Below are 17,877 nucleotides of genomic sequence, written 5' to 3' on the forward strand. Positions count from 1 at the left end.
AGCATAGATAACTAAGAATAATTTCTTTGAGAATAATACTCCGCTGGAATATCCTGTGGATATGTTCCAGTGTACTGAAACCTCTATTCCTGGTTGTTGGTGTTTTTGTTCCTAGTTTAAAATCCTCTTTGCTGGGTAGTAGAAAGGACAATACACCAATATTTCTTAATTTCATCTACTTAAAATCATTTTTCCACACAAAAGTCTTTGCTTATAAGAAATATAGGAAGGCAAGAAAATTAAACTTCATTGGTTATGAGACTTAGGCAAAATGTGAAGATTCCTGCTTTTACCCCTTGCATATTTACCATTATCTTTGAATATTTTTCATAGCCAAATATCTGGTTTTGTTAAGAATAATGTAACATGTTCTTTATGGGGTTTTTGGTAATTTGTATTAGAAGATGTTAGGACAGTAACTAATATTTTGTTCCAGGAATTCATCCCATATATGGCTAAAAAGTACAATTTCCAGTATGAGTTTGTCCAGTACAAGTGGCCACGCTGGCTTCATCAGCAAACAGAGAAGCAACGTATTATTTGGGGTTACAAAATTCTTTTTCTGGATGTGCTTTTCCCCCTCGCTGTTGATAAATTCCTTTTTGTAGATGCTGACCAGGTAAGTGGTTTTGAAGACTCAAGTGTTATTTATTTTAAAAAGAATGTCTGAGGTGTCTTTTTTAGCTAGGGCACCCTACAACTTATATTTTAAATGTTAAAAATAATTTACAAACTTCACGGGTATTCATAAGTAGAAAAAATAGCTGATAAATGTAAAATCTCTTGAAAATTAAATGGGATAAAATGATTTAATAGCACAGTTAAATCTAAAGAAAGAAACTACATTTCTAATTTTTTAAAGAGAGTGTTTCACAGTTTAAATGCTAATATACAGAAGGCCTTGTCCACTGTCTTCATAAGTTATCCGCTGTTGATGGTGGGACATTCACAGGTGTATCCGAAACAGACTCCTATGAGAACTAAGATCTAGAATCCAGAATGTTTAAGGCTTTATAAGATCAGCCTCTTGGATACATGCTTGGAAACACAATGGCAGCCAGTGAAATTGGATCTAGAATCATAATTAAACAAAAGCACAAATCAGAAAGCAGTCTGGTTGCCACTTTTCACAATAACTTCAGTTTCCAAAACCTTTTTAGCATAGCTCTACATGTAACACAGCTCGTAATCTGAATGGTGTTTAAGGTATTGATTGCTATGGCTAGTTCCAAGATGAGCCACAAATAAAAGATGACCCACTATAGGGTCACCCGATCCTTCATGATTGATACCAAATGCCCAAAGCTGCAAAAACTCAATCCTGCATTAGATTATCTACTGACCAACAGTATGCTTGCCTTAAACCACTTCTGATTGATTATTGTTGGCTTCCTACATTAATGATTTACATAGCCTTCTTAATGACAAGAAAATGATGAGAGCTGACCCCAGAATTCAGGATGATTTATCTCCGGTAATGAGAGTATCTATTAGGATTCTTAGGGGAATCCTAACAAATCAGTGGGATAATATTCTCTTTAGCACCATCTTTTAGGAGATAGTGCTGAGGTAAGATCAGAATTAATCCACCAAATTCTCATATTTGGTACATGCCAAAGAATGGCACCATATTTGACATATCTAGCAAATGAATATACAGTAATCTCCCGCCTATTTCGGGAGTTGCATATCATATCCTGGACTTCTGATTGGACGTGTATTATTTTCCCCCTATAAAACTTGGAACTTGGTTGCCTTCATTAATTCTATACTCAGAAAAGAAATACTAAAAATCAGCATAAAGTTTACTGTGTGATGAACAACCTTTTTCGTCTGTACTGATCTACTGCATGATGGTCGCAGGAAACTGTAATGAAAAGGAGTGGTGATATGAAAACTTCTAACTTGCAAGCAAGCTCTCAAATGATCGTAGGAGATTAAACAACAATTGCTGTCAGGCTAAACATTTTAAATGTTTGTGATCTCTAGTAAGAACTGATATGAATTCATTTCTGCTGGTGTCTGTTATTTGGGTTCACCTAAATCTATAGGCCCTCTTAATATACTTAAATAATTTAATTTAAAAAAAAATTAAAGTATATTAAATTAAACTAATTGATTAAAAAATATGTACCATGCTAGGAGTTCAAGATGGCTTTTGTTTTACTATTTGTAATATATAGACTACAAGTGGAGATAATGGACATGATTCCTTATTCCTCTTCTGAAGGCAGCTCCAAGGTTGCGGTCATGTAATAGTATTTTGGACGTACCCTTTCCCATAAAAGTCCATATATTTGGGGTATAGCTTTTGGGAATGGATGGAAAGGTATTGTTGCCACAGATCATGTTTATTTAAGAGGAAAGTGGATAGATTGAGATCCAAATTCCACATTTCCTATGGAATATCTAAAATTTTAAACTGAACTATTTTTTCTTTAGATTGTGCGTACAGACCTAAAGGATTTAAGAGATTTCAACTTGGATGGAGCACCTTATGGTTATACACCTTTCTGTGAAAGCCGCAGAGAGATGGATGGCTACCGATTCTGGAAGTCAGGATACTGGGCAAGCCACTTGGCTGGAAGAAAATATCATATTAGGTGATATGTTTGCACCCCAAATATTTCTGATCTATTTAGTATGAGAGTAAATAGTAAATTTATTTTGAATGTTACAAATAAATTCCAATCTGAATTTATTTTGCATTTTACTTATTTAGTGTATAATTCAGGTACAAGTGAATCTAACAGCTGTTCTTTTTTTGTTCTTAGTGCTCTTTATGTTGTAGACCTAAAAAAGTTCAGAAAGATAGCTGCTGGAGATCGACTCAGGGGACAATATCAAGGACTTAGCCAGGATCCAAATAGCCTCTCCAATCTTGATCAAGTAATTATATCTTTTATATGTATACTTCCAATCTTTTGTTCAAAATAGATGCAAATCTTACAGTAATACTGCATTTTTAGAGAGTTTTCCCTCATTCGTGGCAGATATCAGATTCCAAAAATTTGAGTTTTGCAAACACATTGCTATTCTTTGCAAAATCAACCATTAGAAACTTGTAGAATGGGCAGTCAGCTATAAAGCTTTGTGGAATACAAACATAAGAAAGGTTAAGAATAACAAATACTGAGAAGTTAAAGAAGATAATATTTTGTGAAGAGATTCATGAATATGCATTATGGTTACTAGTAGATGGACAAATAGGAATATGTATTAGTGGCATCTGGAGTACTGATTATAGGTCTGCAGGATAGGCATGGTAGAAAGGAGGCATTCACAAACTACCTTCCCATCCCTTCTGCCTACCTTCTGGAGTATATGGATATAGCTGAAAGCAAATGCAATCCATTTGGGTTAGTCAAGCTGGCATCCTTATTCTTGATTCAGCAGATGCCATCTGTTTTCAGGAATTTAGATGGGACAGTACAGAAAATCTCCCTTCCCTAGGACTAGGTTTTTAAACAAACGTGTTGTTTCTTGTGACAGGATGAATATGGCCAAAAACTTCGGAATGTATGGTGCAGTACAAACACAACATTAGAGTAGTGACAAAGGATTTTAATGTTAAAAATAGATCAAAATATACAGTTGGGAAATAGCATAATGGAGTCAAATTGTAGGCAGTTTAGATCTATATACAACAGGTGGCAACTATTAACCCAGAAAGAGAAAAAGAAAGTACAAGTGAATGTAAAACTTTACAGCTGAGTAAAACAGCACTGAAATTCATCCCACATACACAAAGCCAACACCAAAATTCTTTTGCTGTCCTTCCCCTCCAACTTTATCTTACTGCTTTCAGTTCTCTCAGGACTTTTGCCATAGGACTGAAATCCCAAACCCAGTTAAGAAATCTGCTCCTTCATTTCTTGATACTCTGGGGACTTGCAGCCAAGGCTTCAGGAGAAAAATAAGCATCCATTTGTTTCTTCTGGTTAGAATCCTACCCCCTGCTACTCACTGCAAGAAGAGAAGTGCTTTATAGAGCTTTAGAATATATGAACTTCCAAAGTATAATCCCTTAATCTGCTATAGACACGCAGATGAGCCGTAGTTGCCATCTGTTAAATGCAAGGTACAATAACTCAATATAATTTAAGAACTTCTGGAACTCTTCAGTGATATGGTTGCGGATGAGGTAGGCTCAAAGGTAATTAAAGATAAATATTTTTCATTGATGCTTGGTCTTTTCTAGCATGCTCATCCTAAGGTTTTATTGTTTTAGTCTACGTATTCTATGCTCTGAGCAATACAGCTCCAGTGTATTCCTCAATATAATTGCTTGCCCCTAGGGCATATTTTGTTGTTTTTGTTTTTTAAATTTGATCAACAGACATTTCGTAATGTCTGTAATCCATTTGTAATGGATTAATTTTAATTTATATGCAACTGTAATACACTGAATTTTTTAAAGAAAATATGCAAAGAACTGTAAATTTATGTTTTATAGGATTTGCCCAATAACATGATCCATCAGGTCCCCATTAAATCACTACCACAAGAATGGCTTTGGTGTGAAACTTGGTGCGATGATGCTTCAAAGAAGAGAGCAAAGACTATTGATCTGGTAAAGTTGCTTCATTATATTGTGTGTGGAGGGGGAGCTTATCTGGTGGATAGGCATTCACCAGGCCTGCCAAAGAAAATCTCCAGTAGGAAGGAGTCCAGCATGTTTTTAGGCAGACTGTTCCACTGTTTCACAGCTCTTAGTTTAAGGAAGTTCCTCCTAATATTCAACCTGAATCAACTTTCTTTTAATTTCAAGCCTTTTGTCCTTGTCTCAGTTTCAATAGGGTCTGCCTTCTGTTGCATATGGCATCCTTTCAGATATTTTTATCCCCTTTAGTTTTCTCTTTTGCAAGCTAAACAACCCCCAGGTTCCTTAACTATTCCTCAAGATAGCTCTTCTGTAAACCAACACCAATATTTCCATGTTGAAGGCCAGTGCCCAGAACAGTATATCTAGTATAGTTTAGCCAGTGTAAAGTACAGTCGAACTACTATCTTCTATGAACTGGACACAGTGCTTCGTTATATTTGTTAAGGACTACAGTGGTTTTATTAGCTTCTGGACCATGCTGCTTATTCATGGTTAGCATCCAAAAGCATTTTTAGGTCCATCTCATATGAGCTGCTACTAAGCCAATTCTTCTTACTCCTCTTTACCAATGAATTTGTTGGCTGGTCCTTGGTGTTCTCGGAGCTTTGTTGTTTTCTTGCAAAAGTTTCATTATCCAAACCAGGTAACATTAAGGACCACTCATCATTGGCTGGTTATTTTATCATATCTAGGTTTTAAATTTGATGATACAGTAAAAAATCAAAGGTATAATTACAGTATCCTTTTGTGGATGACATTATTAGGAATTCATTTTTTTAAAAAGATAAGATTTTACAAATCTGGAAAAAATGCAGCCTATTCATTATTACTATATGTAGTAATAATGAAACTGAAAAAGAAGTGAAATGTTGATTTTTATTGCTATGTTGATAAAAGTATAATAAAAATATAGCGATTTTATTGCTATATTTATAGATTTTATTAATCATGCTCTAAAAGAGAAAAGACTTACAGAAACATGATAGCTGTCTTCAGTTATCTGAAGGGCTGTCATGTAGAAGATCGGGCAGAATTATTCAGAATTATTTCAAAAGACATCAGGAAACAATGGCATTAAATTATAAGGAAGAAGATTCTGATTGGACATCAGAGAAATGATAAAGGCAACAGCTGTTCAACAGTGGGAGATATCGCCTTTGGAGATGGTAGAGTTTCCTCATCGAAGGGTCTTAGGCAGAGCCTACCTATCAGTCAGGGGTACTGCAATAGTGAAGCCCATTACCAGACAAGTAATTGGAATAGATGATATCAAGGTCCCTTCCAACCCTGTTTGATTCTATGCTTGAATCTTAAGTTCTCAGGGAGTGTTCAGTACATTTTTCCCTTATGTGTCTCCATTGCCATTGACGCATGTGTTATATTGCAGTGTAATAATCCAATGACAAAAGAACCCAAGCTGCAGGCAGCAATGAGGATTGTCCCTGAATGGCAGGATTATGATCAAGAAATTAAACAGTTGTATAATCAATTCCATCAAGAGAAGGAGTCGGGAGTATTAATTACAACAAATGAAACGGAATCCCAAAGTCAGAAAGGTAATTATTTTTCATGGCATTCATTATTTTAAGAAATATATACAGTATTTCCCATAGAAGTCAGGAGATACATGATTGTAAGAAAGTAGAAAGGGACTAAAGCCATTGAGTCTCCATTTTTAGAGGAGAACTTAAATGTAAGCTACATACTTCAAGAACTGGTGATATGTAACTTTTTGAGTCCTTTTTAACTGAATAGGCATTAAGCTTTCACTTCAGTGAAAGTATAGAAATGGAACTTTCTTTTTCTTAATATTGTTTATGGGTAGTCCTTGCTTAATATCCATTCATTCAGCGACTGTTACGATGGCTCTGAACAAGGGATGCTTATGAGCGGTCCTTGTAGTTGTGCCCCTGCATTCACATGATCACAGTTGGTGGGCTTGGCAATTAACCCAAAATTATGATGTTGCTGCATCCCACCATGACATGATCATCCTTTGTGAGCTTCATTGCTGGCTTCTGACAAGCAGAGTCAATGGTGAAGCCAACAGGAGATTGCAAATGGTGATCAGCTGACTGCGGAAAATTTCATCAACACAGGATTTGCCTAATAACAGCAACTGGAACTGCAACAATTGCCATTGTAAATTGGAGTGGTCACAGGATGTTGTGCCCTACAAACATGCCACTTAGTAACCAAGTTCCCAGTCTCAATTACTATCAGTGTGAGGACTACCAGGAGTATTGTTCATGAATGTATTGCATAATTGTCCATTTATGAGTTTGAAGTTTTTTTTCTGAAAATGAACCATTCTGCATTTGCCTCTTTATTAGTTGTAGGTAGAGCTTGTTGTGTAATTTAACCATGTTTGTTTTCTAGTTGAGACTTCTCTGTCAGAAATAAGAAAATGTAATAGAAGGAATGGTACTCTTGTTTATTTTATCCTTTTGCCATAACAATACCTTAATTGCCAGGCCTATGCTATTAATGGCATTTAAATGATATGCAGTTATTATATTTGTGCTTCTTCATATTTACCTGCATATTTCTCTCTCTCTCTCTCTTGTTTTTTTCTACAGACACGCTATTGCATGGGGAATTATGATCATGGTGACATACCGACTGAGACTATTTCATAGACAATTTTTCTATCAAATACTAGTTTTTCTTAATACACTTGCAAAACTGCTGAGTAAAATTGGAAGGTGTGGGTCATGCATATTAATTGCAATTCAATTGAGTGGGAACTGGATTATTTGAATTAGCTGAACTGGTTTTCTTTGCACCTGTGGGAGATTGAAGAATCTACAGAAGGATATGGAAATTGAGTAAAAAAGAAGTGTGGTGAAAAGCCTCTTTTACCAGCTTATGGCCAAGTCTACCACGCTATACCAATCTATGTCAATACATCTCTACACCTTTCTCAGGAGTCCAGAGAAAGGGTAGCTACCTTGAGGATGAAATATGGAGAATACAGGCATTTCCATCATTTCAAGATTCTGAAATAGAGAGTGCTCTTTCAGATTTGCACAGGGATTTTTATGATATTTTGGACTGATTAATGCAGTCAGAAGTCAAATGGATTTTTTTATCATAGCCTTTGTCCTAATGGGAAAGTCACAGTTCTTTATTTAAATATATTACATTGTGAATATCACCTCAGATAACCCATTACTGAGCAAAAATGTCAAAGCAATCCACAACTTTTGAAATATATATTTGCAAATGTGTATTTTAATGAAGCAGACTTTCTGTGGTTCTTAACATCTTTTTCCACTGACAACCTAAAAGGACATTTCTCTCCAATTTATTGAAAACTGCAAAATTATTAGGGCATTAAGACTGCTGTAATTTGTCATCGTTCACTGAATGTACTTTTTGTTCATGCAAATCTGTGGAAATTTTTTGATTATGTAAATTTGATAAGTTTATTTTTTTTCCCCTCAAAAACAGCGATGTCAGGTAAATAAAGCCTTAGAGTTCCTATATTTTTTTCTTTAATTCTTCTCTTGTGGATCTGATATTTGTAGTAGCTGTCTTGTTTTTGCATATTATATATGCAGAACTTTCTGGTCAAATTTTTAATTGTACAAACACATTTATGTAAAATGGTATCTAAGGAATGTTCAATCTTGTAATGTTCCCTCCTCCCCACTTGTAATACTTTTTGTTACTGCTTTTCAGATGAAATAAGCAACTTTTGTAGAAAAACATCATATTGTGGATATATTGAACAACTGCCTACAAGTTTGAAATGGTTTCAAATACTTATAACTTGTTTTTTTTTAATATGAAAATATCCTTTGCTAGAAAGATTAACATCAGGAAGAAGAAAAAAACCACCAACCACTTAAAATTTAATCTGTGAGAGAAAAAAAGTGTTTGCAATTCACATCTAATACTGGATATTGAGAACAAATTGCAAACTTTTCGGTGCAAGCAATAATTTCTAATTTTGCATTCATATTATGAATTCCATGAATTCTTATTATTATCACATTATCTATTATTCTACAGAGTAGAATTTAAAGTGCAGTCTTGTAAGATTCAAAACATTGTAAAATTGTATCATAATGCAAGGACACACTATAATCCCTCATTTGAAAAGTCGTGTTTTGGTTTGTGTTGAAATGTTTAATAAGCTAAATACATGTAGTCCTCACTTGCTAACCACTCAGTCAGCGACCATTCAAAGTTTGACCACAATTGAAAAAAGACTTATGACCGGTCCTGAAAGTCGCAGTTGTTGCAACGTTTCTGTAATCACACAGTTGCGATTCAGGTGCTCAGGAACTGGCACACATTTATTTATTTACTTGTTCATTTTTTATTTATATCCCACCTTTATTATTTTCACAAATAAGGCAGTGAACATATCCAACCTTCCTCCTCCTATTTTCCCCACATGAGGTGTGTTAGGCTGAGAGAGAGTGACTGGCCCGAAGTCACCCAGCTGGCTTTCATGGCTTTCATTTACCACGCTGCTTGCAACATCCTGCAGTCACATGATTGCCATTTGCAACTCTCACAGACCACTTCCGACAAGCAATGTCAATGGGGGAACTAGCAGAAAATTAAAAGTCGCAGACCCATGAGGTTCACTTAACAACCACAGGTGATTCGCTTAATATCACAGCTTAACAATTGTGGTCAGAACTGAAGTCATAAGTGGTCACGTAACTACAGCCACATCACTTGGTGACAGTTGCTGGTCCCAATTGTGGTCAGTAAGTGAGGACTGGAGGCAGGATACTTTGTTGCCACTCTTGGAGAATTAGTATCTAAGTAGCATGTAAGGACAAGCCTCTGATAAAATTCTGTACCTAAGTGGATCAATTGTTTTAGAATGGCCTTTCTCAATCTTTTTATCCTGGAGGAAACTGAAATAATGTTCAGGTCTCAAGGAATTCCTACATAAAATCATACATACCTCCTCCATTTCTACTCTATAATCCACATTTTACAACATTTACAGCAACATCAAAGCTGCAGGCTGGCAGCTGAGTCGTGGTGTGTGAAAATTCTGATTGTGCACTGTGCAGTGTATAAAGTCCAAAAAGGATTTGGCTTTTTTTCAATCTTGATCCCTTGCAAAATCTCAGGGTTTTGCAGAATCCCAGTTGAGAATGATGCATTTCTGGTCTTTGAAACTGTTCTATTGATCTTAATACTAACATTGGAAAAGTCAGTTGTGGCATTTATCCCTTCATCCTACAGTTAAACAATTTCTAAAGTCATTCCATTCACCTTTTAATGTTAATGAGAAAGTTACTTTGAACTACTGATTTGTCCCTCTTGTTACATGAAATAAGGGTTAATGGCAGTGTGAATCCAAGGTGTTGGTGAGTGGTGTGCATTTGGTTAATTCTCATATGATCTTGGTTCATAAAATTTTGTACTGAGACCAAACCAGATATTTTGCTTTTTGTCTCTTAGGGCTGTGTAATTTAAGCAGTCAGGTGATGGTTGTAGCTGCCCATCTTTATCCAATTCATTCTGATAAAAGTAAACTTCTGCTATCATTTTAAGAGTCCAAACTTTCCCCAACACCAGGGGTGGGCAACTGTGGCCCTTTTACAATCTGTGGACTTCAACTCCCAGAATTCTGAGACAGCCAAGCTGTCTCAGGAATTCTGGGAGTTGAAGTCCACAGGTTGTAAAAGGGCCACAGTTGCCCATCCCTGCCCAACACCATCAGAATCCCATCTATTCATCCTATAGTGACATCTGCAATAATGGACACACATTCCATTAAATTCCAATGAATTATGCAGAGTAGCTACATAGACACAGCCATCAATATTTGTAGTGCACAACTAGATGAATATACAGGTACATGAGATAATCTTAACTGGAATGTTTTAAATGAGGGCACTGAGTATATGCAAAACTCAGAGTGTATGAATTCATAAGTGACCAGTTTAAGATCCTTAGTTTCAAATGAGTTACCAGTTATCAGCCACTTCTAGCCCTTCTCAATCTTTAGTAAATTTACAGAGACAATATTTTCTAGCATTAATATTTTGCTTTAAAATCTGATTGAACTTAATATTATTTAATATTTTAGATACAACTATGTCAGTATGCTGGTTAGTATACTAATGATCCAAATTTTATGGGTTTTTTAAAATGCTGCTTAGGAGCCTGAGAAGTATATAATACATGCTATCTGTTATGGCCTGAAAAATAGAAAATGGGTGTCTTTAAATTCTCAATACTGAAAATAAACACAGTGTAAGTAATGTAGAATGGAATTTGGTGCACTATAGCATCTCATATTCAGGACAGAGAGTTTTATTTTCTTTTTGTAAAGATGGAATAAATTGTGGCTTACCATACTCTCTAAAGAAAAGACTTACAAACTCCCTTACAGATTGTTTTTTCTTGTGCATATAGATAAGCAAGCATTTAGCTCCAGATTAGTTCTGTCATCTTTGTACTATTATTTGTAATGTACAGTATATGGTAAAATAAGAAGCACCGAGGACAACTGAGGAAAATGAATTTGTCATCTCAAACGTTTGATTCAACATGAAGATTTGTGCCTATCCTAATCAGGATGATATGATGAAAGTCTTAAGTGTAAATAAAGATTTAATTTAAAGATTTAAAATTCTTGAATAAGCTAGGAGCTTCACAATTTATACTTTTCAAAATTGGACTATGATTTTTATGTATTTACTGCCAATGAATCATAAAGTATAATACTGTTATACATTTTTAAAAAGGTGATACTTGGAAAGCCTTAATAAATTCGTTTTAGCTACTCTGAATGCTTTATCTACCTATAAACAAGATTTCTTTTAACATGGCATATATCCTGATTGTGGATATATGGTGTCAGTTTTAGAAAAATGAAAAATAAAAGTAAAATTGAAGCCGGTTTTCCCTTACCCCTACATTACAATTGATATAGTCATGCCAAATGATATACAGGTCATAATGGTTTGAATTATTGTTTCTTAACTTTAGCAGCTCCAAGACAAATGGAAGATAAAAATGCCAATTTTGAATACTTCCTGTCCTTCCTACCATTTATTGGCTCTTATCTTCAAGGGAGAAACTAGAGCAGGGGTGTCAAACTTGATTTCATTGAGGCCTGCATCAGCGTTGCATTTGACCTCAGGGGCTGGGGTGGGCATGGCCAGGGTGGGTGTGGTCAGCTTGATGTCACTTGTATGTGTGTGCCTGTGGTGGCAAGCACTCTGCCAGTGAAAATGGACGCCCGAGCTCCATTTCCCTGGCAGAGGCACAGCGGGCTGGTCCTTCGCTGTTTCCAGGACAGCCCTTGAATTTGACAGCCCTGAACTAAAGCCTTTAGTAAATGTTCTAGTGAAATTTGATATTTAGATATTAGCAGGAAATAATGGCTTGTGAGTTACATGTTTAGGAAGAGGCATCAAGAATTAACAAGGACCTGAAAATAAATGGAAATATAAAAGCCTTGTTAAATCAATTGTGGTTTTTAATGAAGGATGGGCTACAGCTGATCCTGACTTCTCTACTTATATTAGTTACATTTTATATTTAGATTTGCTTATTTCCAAGCTTGTGCACTTTCACTTCTGGGAACTGATATTGGTAAAAATGTTTATGAAACCTAGTTGGATAAAAATAGAGGTTGGCTTCCAAAACCATTATTGAGTGATATATTTGGTTTGTGCAGTGCTTTGAATTCAGTCTAGAAAAGATGCTTTAGAACAGTATTCTTCAATCTCAGCCAACTTTATGATGTGTGGACTTCAGCTCCCATAATTCTCCAGGCAGCATGCAGAGTTTTGGTCTACAGATCTTAAAGTTGCTAAGATTGAGAAACACTGCCTTAGAGTATCAACAGAGCATCTGTCTGCAACAACTTAAGCAGTTACATTTCTCCCAAGGAGTGTATATGGCTTTTTAAAAATGTTGCAGACAGCTGCTACATTTGCATGGTCCCTCACCTTTGAAGATTGTAGAAAAACAAATCCTTATCCATTCCATGCTGTTGAATATTTTAAAATGTAAACAATGTCTCATCCCTTTCAACATTTCATCAGTACCTTTTAATTTTTGTTTATTTTCCCTACCACATTAGTGCTAAGGGACGTTTCATGTTTCCTCTTCATGCACATTTTAATAGGTGTTTATCTCTTGGAATTAAAATCTGTTAAATCAGTTAAATAATAGTGTTTTTTAATCTCTTTACTTAGAAAATTATCACTATCATTCTGACATTTTCTGTTAGCAATTCAAAATAATCAATTTTATTGGATATATTTGTCTCCCTTTGTAGAATGTTTCAGTACAACATAATGCATTAAAATTTAAATATGTGAATAAAACCACAAGATCAAATACATTATGTTGTAAACATACAGCTATGAATAATAGAATAAAAACTAACCAACTCTAAATCTGTTAAGGCAAGCCACAGAAATATCTTCATTGGGTTTAAGTTTGGACTGAAAAAGCTTCTTAGATGAGAAGTGAAACATCTTCAAGGAAAAACAAAGTCCAAAATCAACAAAATCCTTTTGAAAAAGAACCTTTGGGACAGGGTTTTATTTACTTAACAGATTTTTATAGCTATCTATATTACATAACAACTCATAAATAACAATAAAATAGTAAAAAAACAAAAACAATAAAAAGCATGAAAGCCAACAAAATAACAGTCCAGTACCCCAAACACAACCCCTTCCCACACATTAAAAAGAAATTTTCCAAGGTTTGTGAGAAAAGCCAGATCTTTACAGCTTCAGGAAAGCCAGGCCTGTAGGAGGCTATGGAACTCACAGGGGAAGGTGTTCCAAAGGATGGGGGCAGCTACCAAGAGGTGTGCTACCTAGATCCCACTGGATGGCAACTTTTAAGAGAAGAGAGTGTGTGCCCAACCTATCAGTCCTAGTGGAATTGGCAGATGCCCTCAGGGAGAGGTAGCCCTGCAAACAGCCTGCTCTGCTACCAAAAAAAAGTTTTAAAGTTGATAACCAGCACTTTGAACCACACCCAAAAAGAAACAAAGTCAATGCAGCTCTCACAGCAATGGTGTAACATGGCTAAACCGTGATGCACCCAAAACTGCATGTGCTGCTGCACACTAGACAGTTTGTAATTTCTGGATGGTCTTCAAGGGTAGCCCTATGTAGACAGCCACATGGTGTCATCAGGATGTGAGTGACTATGAGCAAGGCCTCTCAGTACAGCAAATGGTGCAATTGACACACAAGATGAATCTTCATAAAAGTTTCCCTAGCTGTGGCGGCCACCTGCTCTTTGAGCAGGGGCTGTGAGTTTAGGAGGACTTGGGAAATTTTGGATAATCAGATCCTTGGTGTCTCAGATTCAAGTAGACAAATCATTCAATAAAAACGTTCTGTTTTTAGTTTGTATGTCAAATTAAGACTGAAAACATGACTTAAAAGATAACTCTCTAAATAAATGGTAGCACTTAGTTCAAGGTACACCAAGTGTTGTGGGCTAGGAGGCAGGCTTGGCATTTGGAGAGCATTGCCTCATGTTGTGATGTAACTGTTGAGATGGATGTAGTCAGTTACAAAATAGTATTTTTTTTACTCAAAAATATTGGGTTGCTCATTGTCAACCTCTATAAGATATTTCTTCCATTTATCTCTTTTTCTGTGCATAAACACATACCGGTACTTCATAAAGTACTAAATTTACAGTGCATTATTATCCATTATTTTATTAATTGGTGGTGCATTTTGTGGCCATGGCCACAATGTTAAGAATCCAAGCTTAACACAAACAAAACATGTAAGGCAGAGATAGAGAACCTGCATTTTGTAGACCTGATCCAATCCATCTAGATCAGATAAATATTTCCCAATCCATACCAATGATTACATCCCAATGAAATTTATACCATGTAGCATTTTTAATTAATTCTGTGTTTGTGTTGTGTTTGAATCTGTAATAGATTCTGCCATTTTCAAACTAAATAAACTCTAGGAGAATCTACTCTGGTAAATATGATGATGGCATTGAAAATAGGCTTTAGCTGCCACCAGCCAGAAGCCTGGATGTTTGTGTTGGCAGAGATCGAATTGGAATTTTATCCCAGCCAATTTAATTAAAACTTAACCTAAAACAAGCATCATTGCAACATTTCTAGGGAAAAAATAGCAATAGGTGCAGCAGATGCTACAGAGAAATTTACCAATTTTGGGGGGAGGAAATTCCATGTCATGAAATAGATTACTAGGAGCATTCATTCATTCATTTATCATATTTACATAGCTGCATATCTCACAATCAAGTGATTCTGGGTGGCATACACAGTTAAAAAGAAAATATACAAATTAATATTGTTAAAATTAAAAACTTTAAAATTATAAAAGGCACAAAACAAAATAAAAAGAGATTAGGCAAAGAGAAAGTGTTATCTATCCAGGAGCCATTTCAATATTTTGCCAGTAATAATACTATCCAAGTGAATTGCCTCAAGCTTTTCCTATTTTAGGCTCAGCTAATGAAATAGGAATAATATGCATCCATTGTTTTTAGGACAAGAAAGGAACAGTGAAAAACCTATAGATGGAATACTTGTACCATCAAAGTGCTACATATAATGATATAATGTGGCATATTTTCATCTGTGGAAGAATTTACATTAGAAATCCAGAATTCAAGAAATTAGAGATGAATTCAAGTTTGTATGGTAATTGTTTGCTGTTAAATTGAATAAACAGTTTAGTAGCAAATTCTATGCAACAGCAGGAAATAACACTGGAGGGAGAGAGAATTGTGTTTTATTTGCATAAGAAATTATCTAATTTTTATTTTTGGAACCACTTTTAAACAGAGCAAAACTTTTGATACGTACTGATATAGAACATAAAATTCATAGATGCGTACTTCATACTTAATTATGTAAATATGAAGAAAAATGAGTATTAGGAAAATTGCTTGCAACACGTGTTTATCAGCAACAAAAATACAACTCTACTAGCTACTGCTTTGAAATCAACCCATGTTAAATATTTGTTTTGTTGAGGCACAGTAAAACTTGGCTATAGAGAGAATGCAAATTGTGTTGACATTCTTTTTTGCCAATTCAAGAATGTGAGGAATGGACATTTACACATCTGTGAGGAGCTATTTATTTATTTAGATATAGACACTGCCCAATTTCAAAGCCATTCACAGTGTCAAATAGAAAACAAAGAAAAAAATAAAATACAGTAGAAATAATTAGGAAAGCATCCAATATCAATACAAAACCTCATCCAATCAGGTTTAACAGATGATACCTCAGATATTTGGAGGGAAGAGGCTTTATAATATGGATGCTATCTATGAATTCCCTCAAATGGGCCTGGGGCAAAGGTAATCCAGATAGTCCTCAATTTATACCACAACTGGGACTGGGAACTTCCACTGCTAAATTATATGTTTAAGTATTGTATCATGTTAATTTTACAACCTTTTTTTGGTGCACTTGTTAAACAAATTCAGTTTCCCCCATTGAGTTTGCTTGTCAGAAGCCAGCTGCAAAAGATGCAAATGGTAATCATGTGACCCTAGGACTCTGCAACCATTGTAAACACATGCCGCTTGCCAAGTGCCCAGATTCTGATCCTGTGACTACAGGAACTCTGTGATGGTCATAAGTACAAGGTTCAATCATAAGTCACTTTTTTCAGTACCATCATGATTTCAATTGCTAAATGAATGATCATAAATCAAAGATTACCCATAACTTTCCTGAGGCCCAATGCTTTTCTGCCATTCTGGAGTCATTCATCACTTTCATGCTTCTTTTCCATCCATCCAACACACCTGCAGGAAGAATATAAGGGAAGACAGAAATAATTAATGGTGCAGGTAAGAATTTGGGGCTCCCCTTGAAAAGCACCCGGAGGCTCCAACTGGTCCAGAATGCGGCCACGCGGGTGGTTATGGGCGCAACTCATTGTGCCCACGTGACACCCCTCCTGCGCGAGCTGCACTGGCTCCCAGTGGTTTTCCGGGTGCGATTCAAGGTGTTGGTTACCACCTTTAAAGCGCTCCATGGCATTGGACCTGGATACCTTTGAGACTGTCTTCTGCCACCAGTAGCCTCCCACTGGCCAGTTCGCTCCCACAGAGAAGGTCTCCTCAGGGTGCCATCGGCCAAATTATGTCGGCTGGCAACACCCAGGGGAAGGGCCTTCTCTGTGGGAGCCCCTGTCCTTTGGAATGATCTGCCCCCAGAAATTCGTAAAATATCTGATCTCTGTGTGTTTCGCTGTGCCCTCAAAACCATGTTGTTCTGCCAGGCTGGGCTATCAATGTAAAGATTTTAATTGGTTTTAAATGGGATTTTAAATTTGAGGTTTTATACATTGGGCCTATTATTTAATAATTTTAATTATTTTTAAATTTTGTCTGTCTTTGTGTTTTTAATTAGGCTGTACACCGCCCTGAGTCCTTCGGGAGAAGGGCGGTATAGAAATAAAATTAATAAATAAATAATAAATAAATAAGAATTACAGAAATATGGGCTAGAATGAGGTGGTTTCAAAACTGGTTCCTCCCTCTGTTTGGCTTTGTCACCTTCCTCCAAATATGGAAAGTAATGTTTCCAATAGAAATAAGGAAGTAATGTTCTTAGGGAAACCATATGGAATAGTCCCAACCCAGTGGTGAAATCTAAAATTTGTTACTACTGGTTCTGTGAGCATAGCTTGGTAGTGGTGGGTAATGTGATTTGGTGGGCATGGCCAATTTTTTTTTAACTTTTAAAACCATTTTTTTCTACAACCTCTTCGGCGAAGAGGTTGTAAAAAATGCTTTCAAAAGGCTCTGACGATCCCAGCTGAGTTGCCTGATCGGCAGAGGCTTTTTTAAAAACCTCTGCCGATCAGGGAACTCAGCTTGGATCATCAGAGGCATTTAAAAGAAAAAAAGGGTTTTTTTCTTTTAAAAGCCTTTGAAGATCCCAGCTGAGCCATGTGATCATCAGAGGCTTTTTTTTTTAATTTTTAAAAGCATTTTTTGGCTGAGGTTGAAGAGGTTGTAGAAAAAATGCTTTTAAAAATAATAATTAAAAAAAAGCCTCTGATGATTGTGCTGCTCAGCTGGGCATGGGGGGGGGGTTAGCGATTTTTGCTACCGGTTCTCCGACCACCTGCCTCCATCGCTACCGGATCAGGCGATCCGGTCCGAACTGGGAGCATTTCACCCCGTCCCAACCCTTATTTTTATGGGATTTTTTTTACAAGGGAGGAAATATTTTTCATTAAAAGTTCTATGTTCTATATATATAAGAATTTGAGTACATTTTCATA

The 17,877-nt window shown here is 36.0% G+C and overlaps 1 protein-coding gene and 1 long non-coding RNA gene across 3 annotated transcripts in view; one reads left to right on the forward strand and one right to left on the reverse strand.

Moving 5' to 3' along the window:
- UGGT1 (UDP-glucose glycoprotein glucosyltransferase 1) overlaps positions 1 to 8,094 on the forward strand; it is a 47,933-nt gene extending 39,839 nt beyond the window's left edge. For both annotated transcript variants that reach the window (XM_034439785.3, XM_034439784.3), the window contains 6 exons: positions 437 to 619; positions 2,443 to 2,603; positions 2,775 to 2,889; positions 4,457 to 4,573; positions 5,994 to 6,162; positions 7,186 to 8,094. In XM_034439785.3, the coding sequence (XP_034295676.1) occupies positions 437 to 619; positions 2,443 to 2,603; positions 2,775 to 2,889; positions 4,457 to 4,573; positions 5,994 to 6,162; positions 7,186 to 7,211 (771 nt within the window). In that variant the 3' untranslated portion in view covers positions 7,212 to 8,094. The remainder of the gene's footprint in view (positions 1 to 436; positions 620 to 2,442; positions 2,604 to 2,774; positions 2,890 to 4,456; positions 4,574 to 5,993; positions 6,163 to 7,185) is intronic.
- Positions 989 to 16,359, reverse strand: LOC132709445 (uncharacterized). The gene is made up of 3 exons (XR_009620463.2): positions 16,302 to 16,359; positions 1,825 to 1,867; positions 989 to 1,072 (listed from the first exon to the last, which is right to left on the reverse strand). It is a non-coding gene; the product is annotated as an uncharacterized LOC132709445 (long non-coding RNA).
- Positions 16,360 to 17,877: the final 1,518 nt, after the last annotated feature.

This window comes from Pantherophis guttatus, chromosome 6 (assembly GCF_059756535.1).
Source record: "Pantherophis guttatus breed Tessera chromosome 6, ASM5975653v1, whole genome shotgun sequence".
In the NCBI taxonomy this organism is placed as follows: domain Eukaryota; kingdom Metazoa; phylum Chordata; class Lepidosauria; order Squamata; family Colubridae; genus Pantherophis; species Pantherophis guttatus.